The sequence below is a fragment of the Vicugna pacos genome, chromosome 16 (assembly GCF_048564905.1).
Source record: "Vicugna pacos chromosome 16, VicPac4, whole genome shotgun sequence".
Taxonomy (NCBI): Eukaryota; Metazoa; Chordata; class Mammalia; order Artiodactyla; family Camelidae; genus Vicugna; species Vicugna pacos.
The window spans coordinates 8,932,012-8,947,120 of record NC_133002.1 but is presented as its reverse complement, the minus strand read 5'-3'; the positions used below and the strand labels follow the sequence as shown (position 1 = coordinate 8,947,120).

At 42.2% G+C, this 15,109-nt stretch overlaps 1 protein-coding gene across 1 annotated transcript; it reads left to right on the top strand.

The window, feature by feature from the left end:
* Nucleotides 1-7,879: 7,879 nt before the first annotated feature.
* On the top strand, nucleotides 7,880-8,942 carry LOC102544852 (olfactory receptor 3A2). The gene has a single exon (XM_072940574.1). The coding sequence runs from the start codon at nucleotides 7,995-7,997 to the stop codon at nucleotides 8,940-8,942; it is 948 nt and encodes a 315-aa protein (XP_072796675.1). The 5' UTR covers nucleotides 7,880-7,994.
* The last annotated feature ends 6,167 nt before the right edge of the window (nucleotides 8,943-15,109 follow it).

Here is a 15,109-nt window from a genome sequence, read left to right as displayed (position 1 = left end):
TCTCTTATCACACAAGATGCCGCAGAATATAGAGAGGACAGATGGGAGGCTGAATGGTCACGTGTTCTCTAGCAAATCTGGAGAGCATGAGCCCCCTGTGCAAAACTTTAAGACTCCATTAATGTATATGATAAATCTTACAGCACAAAACTGAAATTTCCTCATCTTCAAATATTTTAAAAGATAAGCACTTATAACCTAAATATTATTTTAAACATTAAAAAAATCCAGAATACTCAATGTGAAATTACCCTATAAATTCTCACTCTCAGTCCCCAAACCTGCTAGCTGAGACAAACCGTTATCTGTAAATACAAGTCATATGGTGACATGAGCTTACCAGCCCTTAGACCAGTCATTATTTAGCTGCATTTTCCTTCTCATTCTTTAACAGGAACAATGGGTAATAGCTGGTGTTTAGTTTTCCAGACAAACGGACACACACATATACCCAAACACATATCTGCAAAACACCATACTGTTTTGTGAACTTTTCTCCTTTCCACATAACACAGTATAATTCTTAACATGTCAACCTACAAATCTATCTTATCCATTTTAAAGGCTGCAAAATATTCCATTTTATGTATCAACTATCATCTATTTAACCAAACCCTTATTGGTATAATTTATTTTCTATTTTTTGTAATTGCTAATAATAATGGAATTAATGTTTACTTAGTATAAATCTTTCCATATATCTGAAATTATTTCCACTGGTTAAATTCATAAAAGTGATTTCTATGTGTGTGTGCACCCATGCTAAGGAAATGCAAATGTAAAAATTGGTAAATATTCTGCCTTTCTATTTGCCAAAATCATATGGACCATTTTACATCTTGACTAGCAGTTTATGAGAATATTTGTTACCTCACTTGTTGACTTCACTGGGTATTATAAATAGAACTTTTTATCTTTGATAATTAGATTAAATATTACATTATTCTTTAATTTGTATTTTTTTGTTTATGAGTGTGATTAGACAGATTTTTAAATGTATTTCTTAATATTTGTATTTACTCTTTCAAAATTGTCTGTTCGTGTTTTTGTCCCTTTGAGGGTAATTTATCTTTATCTTAATGACTGATGGAAACACTTCACATTTTAGGACACTATCACCTTGCCATAATGTTGGAAATACATTCCCCAGTTTCCCATTTGTCTGTAACTTTGTTTAGGGTGTCTCTTGCCCAAGTTAAGTTGGACATTTTTATGAAGTTTGCCGTCTTTGTAGTGTGTCATGCTTAGGAAAAATGACTTTTCCATCTAAATGCTGTATAAATATTTGCCAGTGATGTTTTTCTAGTACTTTTACATTTCTTTATTAAGTCAAATATCTAACGTATAAAGAATTTACTTTTTGTGTATGTTGTAACTTTTCTCCCCACTGAGAAAAACTGCCCCAACACCATAAAATATAAGCCTGATCATATACAGCATATGTGACATTTTATATACTTACATATATATGTGTGTATATATGTATAATAGCAAGAAGGCAGAATAGGAGGTTCCCCTCCTCATATTCCCCTGCTTAGCAACAATAATTTAGACAAAAAGTGCCTTTGTGGGAGCTTTGGGATCTAGGTAGGAGATAGTAAGACCCTGGTGGAGCCAAAGTCAAAGGAGGGCTGTTCTAAGAACGCAGGCTTATGCCCGGGTGGCAAACTTGCAGACAGTAGTCCTGGATACAGACCTGGAAACAGCCCTGTGGACTCGGCTACAGCTTCATTTGGCCTTGATTCTGTCACCAACAACATCTGCGAAGGGACCCAGCAGGAGTCACATCCACTGTGCTCCAGTTAATGGGCCTGCCAGCCTCAGCCCCCGCTGTGGATGCTGGAGTAGCCCATGGCCCAGCCCAGCCCCTCTTGGCTGCCAGCCCTGCCCACTCAGGGACAAGCAGATGATGTGTCCCCACCCCACGCCCCTGAGACAGGCCCTCCAACTTTGGTCCATCTGCAGGTGCTGAATCAGCCCCGTAACTTGGCCCAGCACCTTGCGGTCACAGGCCAGGAGCTCTCCCGCTTGTCCAGGGACCTGTCAGAAGACACGTTCTTCTGTGCCCTCAGAGGGAGAACCTCTGATCTTGAAGTGGCCCCGTAACCCAACTCCCACCCCTTGAAGCCATGGGCTGGGAACACTTCTGCTCAACCAGGGACCAGGAGGAAGACACACTCCCAGACGGAAGCCAGCAAAACTTGGTCTGACAGGGCTTGAAGAGGCCTTATAACCAATATCTCAGCAGTTTATTCCAACCAGCTCCAAACATCCTTGCCTGGATGTTAAATCCCGAATCATGGAAAGTGCTCCCACATCAATGAACTCTCCCGATTCAGCCTCACATTCTGCCCTACCCCTTTGGTCCTCATGGTCCACTCCCACATTGCTCCTCTAGAAACTGGAGGAAACTCCAGTTCCTGCCAGGTATTACTGCTGTAACAAATTACCACGAATTTAGTGACTTAAAACAACAGAAATATGTTCATTCATGATTCTGGAGGCCCAAAGTCCAAAATGGGTCCACAGGGCTAACTTCAAGATGTCAGCTGGGAAGGTTCCTTCGAGAGGCTCCAGGGGAGAATCTACTCCTTGTCTCCTCCATCCTCTAGTGGCTGCTGGCATCCTTGGCTGTGGTCATACCACCCAGGTCTTCACATCATATTGCCTTTTTCTCTTCTGTAGTCAAATATCTCTCTACCTTCTCTTTTGTAAGGACTCCTGTGATTACACTTAGGACCCACTTGGCTAATCCAGGATAATCTCCCCAGATGAAGACCCCTAACAGTCACATCTGCAAAGTCCATTTTTTACCGTGTTTAAAGTTGGATTCAGGATTACGACCTGGATATCTTTGGGGGCCACTGTTCAGCCTACCACAGCCTGGTATGGGAATTATTTTCAGTGAATAAATTACTTCCTCTTGGATCATAGATGAAATTTCCTTTCTCAGCCTCTGCTGAGACCTAACCCCCATTATTCTGGAGGCACTGAGGAAAAGTGGGAGGAGTTCTGGAGGAGGACAAGAATCATCTTGTAAGGCATCTGCCTCATATGACGTCTTTTCATGGTTTGGAAGCAAAGGAAGGTTTGCCTTCTAGCAAGGGGGAAGGGATGCTTTTGCCAGCCAAGGGGATTCAGAAGAGTCTGTGGGTTCAAAATCCTCTTGCTTATCCTCTCAAACATCTCCATCCAAGAACTCAAGGTCTCACTCTTTCCCTACCAGGGCCCTGGATTCAGCATAGGAGAACCAACTAAGCTACACATTCAGCCTCCCTTGTAGCTCTGTCACCTTTACAGTTAGGTCCTAGGCCTGACCTTCAGCACCACTGCCTTGCAGCTGCAGAAGATTAATGTCTCATTAAATGTTGCCACGGGAGTTTTCTGGCTTTCACAACACACCCTGAATTGATTGCTGGCTGACCTGGGCCTTTTATTCTGAATCTTTAAGGATTCTGAGAATGTTAATAAAAGCCATCCTTTATTATTAAAACTCTATAATTCTTACAGTTACCATGGTTCTCATCATGTTAACATGCTAGCGCTAACACGTAACCCAGTGTTTCATCTTCCACCCGCACCTCATCCCAATCTACCACCTGCGAGTCCTAGTAATTATGCGTGGGGTTATCACCAACCCCAGTTACTCCCAAAAGTGATGAATGGTCCAGCTCCAGAATTCCACGTGGAGGAGATGCTTCCTAGGGCTACTCCCAGTTACAGCTGTCTTAGCTGGCTTCCTGCCAAAGCAGAGCCTGAGACGAGGTGTGTGTGTAGTTTAAGTGGGAAGGCATCTCTGGGAGCAAGAGTAAGTTTATTTATTTGAGAGGTGGCCCCAGGGAGCAGGACTAAGGTTATAAGGAGAGAGATGAAGAAGGAAGAATTGTCCCTGACTGAGGGGTTCATTATCAAAGTCCCTGCTGTGGACAGTGGAGATCTGCTTAGACAAGAGCGTATAGAATGGTGGGGCATTTACTCAGTGGCTCCTATTTCCTATTGTCAGGTTGCCCTCTGCACGCTGAACCCCACATGTGCTCAGACCTAGGGACCCCACATTATTCACGGCATCAGAGATTCCCAAGGAAGAGGCTACACTCGGCTTTGCTGCAAGCAGAAGCCTTCAGGGAACTGTCCAACCCAACCACAGCTGAAATCACAAGAAAGGCCAAGCAAGAAGTGCGTCAGAACATCCACTATAGCTGCTACAAGGTACTTCATAGATTTGCCAGAAGGACTGATAAGGATTCCAGGCTTGAAAAGTTCTTAGCATGGTGCCATGACAACAAACATTCACCAAAGTTTTCAGTCTGTGTGCTGATATATTGATATATTGTGGAAGCTCCACCAGCAGCCTAATGAATCTCACTTCATTAAACAGCACTGCTCTGTGGTAGAGGATCTGCTCCTTCCACAGATGAGCAAACTGAGGCCCCAAAGGGTGCAGCAGCTTGTCCAAAGTCAAACCACTCCAAACCAGAAGAACAGGTCTGTCCGGTGCTTTCTGCACTGCATCAGGCTTCTCCGGTGGGAGAAGACAGTGCTCAGTCTTGGGAGAGGACGTATTGGCTGAGTAATTACTGGTGGGTATAGGAGTTGGAGGGACACACTCCTCAGCCTCCCCATGGCTTCTGTTTACGAATCTGTGACCCTCACCGGGGTTTTCCATTTCTAAGGGCCTGGTCTGGACAATCATATCAGGAGGCAGCTTCCCAGAGGTCCTCCCAGCTCGATGTAGCTTTTCTACCACCACTTCCAGAATCATTATAGGATCCCCAAGACCTGTCCCCAGTGGCCCCCACTAACAAGGCCCTGAGGGAGAAGCACCACGTCCTGCGGACTCATTAGGAAACTGGGTTTGAATGAAGCTTCTCCCTCTCGCCTCTCTTCTGGGGCCTCCTCCTCACCCCCAGGTCCAAGGCAGGTCTGGAAATTAGCTTGTCTCTGCTCAAAGGCCCTGCTTGGGGTTGACATCTGAGAAAGAAAACTGCTCTCTTGGGAAACCTGTAACTTAGTCTCAATTATTCCCCTAAATTCCTGGGTGACTTTGATGACAGGGACAAGCCCTGCAGGCCTCCATGACCCCACCATCAGTGGACTACATATCTCCTACCTTAACTACCAGCCATAAAGCCAGGGTAGAGATAAAGCTTTCCTTTCTTTCTTTTTTATTAAAGAAAATCTGAATACCAGAAGGTATGAGACACAGTTGCTATATTTTGGGGCTTGAGTTGTTTACTGAACAACTTGTCTCCCCATCAGTCTCCTCTTTCCCAGGAGGGCTAATTTCTAAGGCCAGCAGGGGATGATGCCATAGAGAAGACAGCCCTGTGATCGTGTTCCTTTTCTTATATGGCCCCTTCCTTGCGTTCTGGGTGGATAACTGGGTGTGCATCACTCCTCGTCTTCTTTCCTGAAGAAACTTCACTGGCTTCCATACCCACAGCAGGGTGAGTCCTCCTACAGGTCCCTCCTCTGTCTTACAAAACAGTCACGGGGCCTCCCCTGCCATCAGTGCAAACCTGACTTCACAGTTGGTGCAACTGATGCCCCTGGAAAGGGAAGGTGTTTGAGGGGAAGATATGGGACTGAAACCCAAAGATTCCAGCTCCTTTTCTGGGCCCCCTTTGCCCATGCCCTCCTTTCTTGGATGAAGCCTGCTCTCTGCTACACTTAGGAGTGAGGATGAGTGGATTCACTGAGGCCAGTTTGCTGCCCAGGACCCCCTTCATCAGGCAACTGGAACCTTCATTCCAGTCAAATGTCTTGCTGGGCTGTTTCATTGCTGGGAGCTTGGAGGGGCTGGAGGGAGTTCCAGAGTAGGGGGTTGTCATGGCTCAGTAAGGAGAACCTGAGGCTCACTAAGAAGCCCGGGGACTGATAATCCCCAGTGATGGACATGATGTCCATCAGACACTCTGGATTTCTCTGGATGATCAGCCGTCATCCCAGAATCCCACTGACTTCAAGCCAGCTGCCTCGCTGGCCATCTGGGGCTCGGCAGCAGCTGTTCTGCCGCTCTCCTAACCCTGGCTATAACCTACTTGTCTGTAAAGTACACCCCTCCCAAGGGCCTTAGTCTTTGGAGTGGTCTACATGAAAAGAAACATGTAGAAAGATTGCTACATTACGTGCTTGTCCCACCAAAACCAAGGAAAGCAGTAGTCCCTGCAGCAACCTCGCAGCCTGCTCTTGTCCCTGCAGCTTCCTGACATCATACTAATCCACCGAAGTCTAGCCCAAATCCCAATACATCCAGAAAGTCTTCCGTGACAACTTGAGCTCATACTAATTCTCTCTTTCTCTGAAGTCCTATGGACATTTGTCCAACCATTTACTGATTTAGGAGATAATTGAGCACCTACTATTTGTGAAGTCTTAAGATATGAATTGCCACTGGAAAACCAAATCAAATGTGTATTTTGTCCTCAAGTCACTTTCAGAGAAGTAGGGGAGATATGCTCTACTGAAAAATGACTTAGCCAGAAGGGAAACAGTAATAAGCTCCATGAAATAATGTGCAGTGGGAGCTTAGGAGAGACGCAGAGGCAGAGAGAGAAATCCTTTTGAGAAGGGGAAGTTTCCAGGGAGGATTCCTTCAGAAGTCATAGTCTGAGTAAACTCTTGAAATACCTGGGTGTGTGGAGTCGGAGGGAAGTCCTTGCAGGTACAGAAAACAGCAGGCACAAAGAGGTTAGAAAATCACAGGGTTACAATCCAATGCTTGGGTTAAGATGGACCCAAAAGGAAAAATGAAGAGTGTTGTTCTTTAGTACAATAAATGTGAAGAGCTGTTACCCACCCAGTGATACATCAATTTGCAAAGCATTTATCAGTTTTCAGTGTAATCAATGATGATCGAGTCTGAAGACAATCCCCCTATCTCACCAACCATGTGATCTTAGAGTTTTAAGGATATCTTAGAGATCACTGCATCCATCTCTTCCTCCATGTGAGCTCAGGCTCTCATCACCCTTTCCCTTCTGTTAGAGTTACAGACTCTGACTGCTTCCCATCCTCTGATCCAGCATATTCTATGCAAGGGAATAACCTTACTTTTAGCAAAGCCCTAGCTTTGCCTACTCCACGGGCAATAGAGAGATACTGAAAGTTTTTGATCAAGAGCTTATTATAAGATCTGAAAGACTTAGCTCCCTCTAGCTCTCTACATATGTGCCTGCTTCATTTTAGGACCTCCACTTAGAGCCATTGGTCTATCTACCATGCCTGAGTCAAGGACAAGTGGAAGATGGATGGTTTTGCTATGCAGAAAACTAACTGAATTTAGCAGCAGCCAACCTGCAGGTCACGCTTACAATTTTTGATTTCAGAGGCAAGTAGCAGATCCTAGGAAGAGAACAAATAATTTTAAATTAAGTCATTATTCAAAGTCTCAGGTAAGGGCTTAATTAACAACAATAATACTAGCAATTTGTTGATCAAAGGATTTTTAATTTACACTTCAGACTATGTCCCTCACCTTAGAGAAATGGCTAGAGTATCTGATAGCCACAATCATGGGTAACTTCTTTCTCATTCTTGCCATAACTTTGCTTGATCTTCAGTATTTCTAGAAGCCTTGAAACCTAATGTTTTCTAGATATTTCTCTCGAAATGCCATTAATTGTTCTATTTTGGAATCTGTTTCTTGGTTTGTGCTAATTCCATTTTAGACTCACTACATACAAAGAGGAAGTCTGCTTTTTTCTTAATGTACTTTCCCAAGTATTCTGACCTTTTTCAGCTGGGAAAAGATGGGAGGGACAAAGTGGTGGTGTTTTTGAGCATCTCAGCCAAGAGTAGGGTAAAGGCATGGAGTGATGGAGGGAGTCAGTGAGTGAGGAGTGAGGTTGCCTGCTGAGTGGGAAAATTATCACCCTGACAGCTAGGAACTTAGAGTGGGGCTTTGAACACAGGTGGCTTAAAACATTTATGTTGAATAAGTACATTGAGTGGATTGAAACTTCCACTCCTGGGACATTTCCTTACAGGGAATCATGGAGCCAGAATCTGGTACCAACAGGACAACTGTTACCGAGTTCATTCTTCTGGGCCTCTTGGAAACGGAAAAGCTGCAGCCTGTGGTCTTTGTTCTCTTCCTCTTTGCCTACCTGGTCACGGTCGGGGGCAACCTCAGCATCCTGGCAGCCATCTTGGTGGAACCCAAACTCCACAGCTCCATGTACTTCTTCCTGGGGAACCTATCAGTGCTGGACGTTGGGTGCATCACTGTCACTGTTCCTGCAATGCTGGCTCATCTACTGTCCCACAAGCATACAATTCCCTATGCAGCCTGCCTCTCCCAGCTTTTCTTCTTCCACCTTCTGGCTGGGATGGACTGCTTCTTGTTGACAGCCATGGCCTATGACCGATTCCTGGCCATCTGTCGGCCTCTCACCTACAGCATCCGCATGAGTCAGACGGTCCAATGGATATTGGTGGCTGTGTCCTGGGCTTGTGCCTTCACCAATGCACTGACCCACACTGTAGCCCTAACTACCCTTAACTTCTGTGGTCCCAATGAGGTCAACCACTTCTACTGTGACCTCCCACAGCTCTTCCAGCTCTCCTGCTCCAGCACCCGACTCAATGAGCTGCTGCTCTTTGGTGTGGGTTTCATAATGGCAGGTGCACCTGTGGTTCTCATCATCACCTCCTACATCCACGTGGCAGCTGCAGTCCTACAAATCCGCTCAGTGGAGGGCAGGAAGAAGGCCTTCTCCACGTGTGGCTCCCACCTAACTGTGGTCTGCCTCTTCTACGGGTCTGGTATCTTCAACTATATGCGTCTGGGTTCAGAGGAGGTTTCAGATAAAGATAAAGGGGTTGGAGTTTTCAACACAGTTATCAATCCCATCCTGAACCCACTTATCTACAGTCTTAGAAACCCTGATGTTCAGGGTGCCCTGTGGCGGGTACTTGTAGGGAGGCGGTCACTGACATGAGAAGGTGATAGGGTCCCCCCTTTCCTGCCTTTTCTGGGTTGGGAAAAATTTCCCAGAAGGGCAGTAACCTGAATAAATGGTTCATAACCATTTTTCCTTTCTCCTGGTGCCTGAAGATTTGTGTGATGTGTTTGTCCTGCAAAGAAACCCTACATAATTCATTCGCTTATTCATACAACAGATATTTATTGAATTGTTTCTATGATCCAGATACTCTTCTAGGGCACTGGTGAACACAACAGACAGAAGTCTCTGTGACTTCTGAATGTGCAACTCACATTCTAATGAAGAGAGACAAAATGAATGAAGTAAATTAGCATCGTATATGGTATATCACAGAATAATGAATGCTGCAGTGAAAACCAAGTTAAGGTAGGGGATTTAAAGTTAGGTTCTGCAGAGCAAGCTCTCAGGACAAGTTGTTACCGTGTTTTTGGCCATGCTCACTTTCCTGGTAGACTTGAAGCCTTGGAAGTCTGGTAGGTCTGGGGGGCAATGTCCTATAGGAAAGGGCTAATTAGTTAATCACCAAGAATATCACTGTGAAGTTTTCTTGTGGTGGGGATGTGAGATTCCCTTTAGATCAAAGTGAAGACTGCTGTCTTAAACTATGGGCTCAGTGCCAAGGATTATTCTATACCACTGCTCACATTTCACCTCTAAGAAAATCACTTCCTTCTCTTCACTACCAGACAAGAATCTCATAGTATGCCTAGGACACAGGTAGGGTCTTGAAACGGAAAGAGCTCACTAAATGAAAGCATCGTCAATGCATTCATTATATATCTTAAGATCAAAAAAGTAATATTCCATCTCCATCCTCTGCTGTCTTTCTCTCTTAACGTCTCCTTCCTCATATATATGATAAAGCCTTTGAAAGAATTAACATTTATACTGCTACAAGGTCCTAAGAATTTTTAATGTAGTGTCCAATATAACTTTCTGCTCCAGTCTTACCTTTTTCCCCCAAACCCCCTAACTCAAAAAATATCCATAAATGTAGTCCCTAGGAGTGATGCCTCTTTGTCTCTTTCTAATGTTATTTTATTAGTACACCGGTACAAATCCAATCTAGAGAATTTCTTCATCTTGATGTTTATCCAGATTTCAGCTCATCCATTTCTGAGTTGTACCTTTTCTTCAGCTTCCCTTGGAAGGCTGCTTACCCTGTCCTGGTAATTCTGCTGTTTCTCTGCTGTATTGTTCCTCCAACTGTCTATGACTACACCTCGAGATTGGCTTCTCTGTGACCTCTTCTTAGGGCCATGAAACTGGAAGGATGGGCTGAGATGAAGATGGGAAGAAAAGGCATGAGAGTGAGAAGTAAGACAGGATTGAGGGTGGAGGAATGAAGATGAAATATGAGGACATAGGGAGGGATGGGACAGGATGGTGAGCAAAAGGGGTAAGAAGGAAAAAGAAATTAGGGAAGGATGTGAGAGGATGGGGGAGGAGAATGGATGAGAGAATTAGGAGTATCAAATTAGATGCCTAAGGAATGTTGATGAGGTCAAAGGTGGGTGTAGAGAAAATGAAAAATGAATAAGGATGGGAGATGAGAATAAAATTCCTATATGGAATCACTTCCCATTAGCATATGACCATGGGATGAGTAGCACCTTTGATGTTACTGTTGGGCCCCACACTTCCAACCAGGAAAAGAAAAGTTTTAAGTTTTGCTGAAGGTAGAATGCTGCAAAGCAGTCTAGGTGCTCCTCCTCTGCTTCCTCTGGCTATGAAATGATCCTCAAAGGACAGAGGGTAGGACTGAGAGATGGAGGAGAGGAGAGAGGACATGTGTGCTGAGGGTTCATCCTCCACAGCCCCATGGGGCCATCAAAGTCATCAGCCTCCCGCCTTTGGGTGCAGTGCCTGCCAAGATGGAATAAAGAACAGAGATGAAGTGTGTCTCTTTCCTGATACTCTCCAGACATTTTGGGGTAAAAGAGAATGAGCTTCCCTCCGAGGGAAAAATTCTTGAGAATGAAAACCATGAATGTGGACTGTAGCCACTGCTCTGTGACCTTAAAAAGTTCTTTCCTGTGGCTGGGCTTGTTTCTACTTGTACCATAAGGAACTGGGACAATATTATCTCTCCAAAGTTCTTCATGTTAAGTGACCTTTGAGTAGAATAGTCTGGATGAACCTTTTCATTGGGCTGAACCCAGAAAACATTTTGAGAGCGTTACTACCACCACTCCTTCAACCCCATGAGCATTTAACATTGCCCCAAACCTTCTATCTATTACACGCAAAGATCCCCAGTCTTTGACATCACTTCCTCCTGAACATTCATTCCAAACACTTAAGGGTGTTTTCCTTGGAAATTATCTCCTCTGTTCTGCCTAACCTCCAAGGCCAAAGGGTTTCTTTAACAGGTGAGAAACTTGTATTTCCCTTGGTGTTTCTCTCTTTGTGCCCCTAAATGTGTTATATTGACAGATTTTTCTGCCTTTGAACCATCCTTACATTCCAAAGATATACTCCACATGAATATGCTGCATTTTTATAATACAGTTAGAATCAGATAATATTTTGTTCAGAGTTTTCTCTTTTTGTTTATAACTTAAAGGTTTATAATTTACTTATATCATTTTTTTTCTGGTTTTCTAGCTCATAATGAGCTTGTAGTTTTGCTTGAAAGTTCCTTTAAAGTTTGGCTATGGAGTTATTCTGGAGGGGCAGTCGAGAAGCCCAAAACTATCATTTTACTTTCTTCAATGCTTGTAGGACTATTAAATTTTACATTTCTTCTTGGACCAATTTAGAATGTCATATTTTTTTCCAGGAAGTCTCCAATTATATGCGTTAGGTATATAGTGGTTCACAATACTCATCGTGTTTAAGTAAACATTTTTATAACATACAGACGTGCAGGGAGCATAAATGTGGAAACAGTGGCATAGTTTCTTAAATCTCCCTCCTCAAAAAGAAAATAGTGCAACAAAGATAGCAAAACCCAAACCTCTTCAACATCTACAATAAAACTATGACAAATATAAGTAGTTACTTCTTTAGGATTACTCTTCTTGTTCTGTCTCCAGTTTATTAATTTGGATACTTAGATCATTTGTTTTCAACTGCAGTTCTTTCCTGATAAACCTATTTAAAATTAAAACTATAGCTTTTAATTAAATTTGCTTTTAATTTGTAGTTTTTCTTTATTGTTTTTTAGTTCCAAATATTTCATAATTTCCCTCATGATTTCCTTTTGAACCTAAACTCTCTTTTGTACACTTCACTTCTAGTCATACCTTCTTAAATTTCCAGATATTTGGTAATTTTAGGACTATTCTATTTTATTTTTTTTAATAGAAGTACAGTCAGTTTATAATGCTGTGTCAATTTCTGGCGTACAGCACAATGTTTCAGTTGTACATGAATATACATATGTTCATTTTCACTAGAACTGTTGTTTTAGGATTAATCTCAAACTTTAGTGCAGTATGGTTAGAAAACATATTTGTTTTATGCATTATGGATCAAGAACATATCAATGGAGAATGAACATGTTTCATTAGAATGTAGTGAGACTTTCTTTGTGGCAAACTACATGCTACTGTTTCATGTATGCTTAAAAGAATGTGTATTCTCTGTTAGGGGATGTTGTAATATGTATAAAACATGCAAACCCAGTCACTTCCATTTGCTAGATTTTCTTCTGACTTTTTTTCTCATTTACTGCTTTCTATTTAACAGGACTTTTTCCTTGAGATTGGTTTGAAAGTTACACATTCTGTTTTGCAAGGAAGGATGCTTCCTCCTAAAACACATATCATTTTAATTTATCTCTACAGATTTCTCAAAAACATCTACATTTCCCCCGGAAAGCCATTTATCATGCTTTCACGTCCTTTTATTCCTCTACCCTCATCCACTAAATAGTGTTGACATTATCTAGTATTTTAGAATTTTATTTCAGACATTTTCTGTATTTTGTCTTGCTCTTTCAGTCAACAAGAATAAACTTTGCTATATTAATTTCCCACTTCATTTCCCATAGCTCTCACATCATCTTTCTGAATATATTTCCCTTCTTATTTGAGTGCTTTGTTCAAGGGTGTTTTCAAGGTACATCTTTGTCTGGAGAACTTTTTAGGCCTTCTGTAATTGAGAATAATTTTGCCCTCAAATTTAACTGACTCTTTGGCTGGATGTTAATTTATATACTTTTTAAACATTTTTATTGAGTTATAGTCATTTTACAATGTTGTGTCAAATTCCAGTGTAGTACACATATATTTCTAAAGTTATTTTCTTGTACTTTATAAGATTATCCAACTGTTTTTTTAAATGTGACATCTTGTTGAGAAATCTGAATTCAATCTTAATTTTGCTTCTTTGTATGTAATCCTCTCTTTCTCTCTGGAAGCTTTGAAAACTTTTACTTTGTGGTGTTCTTAAATTATATGGTGTTCAGAGATTTTAAAAAATTATTACTGGTCTTGAGAATTTCATGAATATAGTTCATATACTATATTTCTGGAAAATCTATGACCATTGCTACTTGAAACATTTCCTTCCCTCTTCTCTCTCTTTTTATGGGACTCTCATTTCTAGAAGTTGACACTTTTATTTATATCTTCTCTCTCTCTTTCCCCTCCCCCATTTTTGGTATTTTTATTCTTCAGGACCTGCCGCCTTTAGGAGAGTACCACTATCTGATATTGTGGATTTCTGGATCACTAATTCGTTTCTCTCCTGCACCCATCCTGCCACTTATCTTCTCTGTTGACTTATTTGCTTCAACTAACATGTTTCATAATGAATATTTCCCTTTGTTCTTTTTATGCTTTATATTCTCAGTATCTTCCCTAATATCCTTGAGTATGTTCATCAGGCTTATTTTCAAATTCTAACTCTTTCCCAATAATTTAGATTCCTGTGGCATACATTGTTTACTTTCATTCTGGTTGTGCTCTCTGATGTCAGGTTAATTTGACATGTGTACTCATGATCCCAGAGATAGTGCTGCCCTGTTTGATAACTGGTCAGGCCCTAGCTCTAGTTATTCACTTGAAGGAGGGTATGGGGACAGGATGGTCCCCAGAGAATGTCTCAGGCACCACACAATTATCAGCCATTCCCACTTATTGCCACTCCGTGTAGAAACATCTACGATCACTAGGAAGAAGGCATCTTCTTAGCTTGTATTCCAAAAGCCTTAAGGATTTAAAGAGAGACCAAGTGAGTGGCCATGAGCTCACCTGTTTCTGTCAGCTGTCCATGCTTGCAGGGCTTTTAACTGCCATCATGGCACCCCATGGAGAAGAGATGGCTGGCTTTCCTCCAATGCAAGGTTTTTGCTTCTTCCATAGTAATGTAATATTATCTGGGCATGTGGACACCAAATATAATAAATACATTTCCCAGGCTCAGCTGCAGCCAGGTGAGGCCAGGTGACCAAGTTCTGGCCAATAAGACATAAATGGAAGAGGTCTGTGCAGCTTCCCCCAGATTTTTGCCTTCATGGGAAAGGTTGTGCCCTCCAGTTGACTTTTCCTTTTTATTATCAGTTAAAATGGAGACTTATTGGCAGGAGTTTAACAGTCACCTTGGACCATAATATGGAACCATTCTTTGAGGTTGGCAGAAAACCAAGAGCCTGAATTCTTTATAATTATGTGAGGCTTTTGGAATACAAGCTATGTCAACATACCATAAGACTGCTTATCAGTGCATGAAAGAACAATAAATGTCCGACTTGTTGAAGCTACAATTATTCAGAATTTCCTTATTATAATAGCTAAACCATTATCATGTTCCCTACAAAATCCTACTTACGTAAGCAGGACAAATATCAAAGATTTCATTTCATGGAAGAAAATACTAGACTTATACAAAATAAGAGTGGGCACTTAGGTTAGGATCCAGGACTCCTGGGACCCAGCCCAGGACGCTTTCCTCATGAAACTCGGTGATGAGTTTGCTCCATGGTCTCCACGTTAGACAATGGTTTTGCCCTCACTCTCTGCCTTGATATGGACTTCTGAATTTTATAATGTAGAAATAAAAATCAGACTCTCCAATCATCTCTGATTCAGTCTTGGTTGAGACTAGAGGACCCACACATTACAACAGAAAGAACCTTGAGAAGACACAAGATTCCTTGAGTGCAAATGGCAAAGTCAGCATCACGAGCAGCCCTGGCTTAAGCAGATAAGGAA

Bases quoted from the DNA above. Each gene is read 5' to 3' on its own strand.
- LOC102544852 (XM_072940574.1), top strand. From the start codon at position 7,995: ATGGAGCCAGAATCTGGTACCAACAGGACAACTGTTACCGAGTTCATT.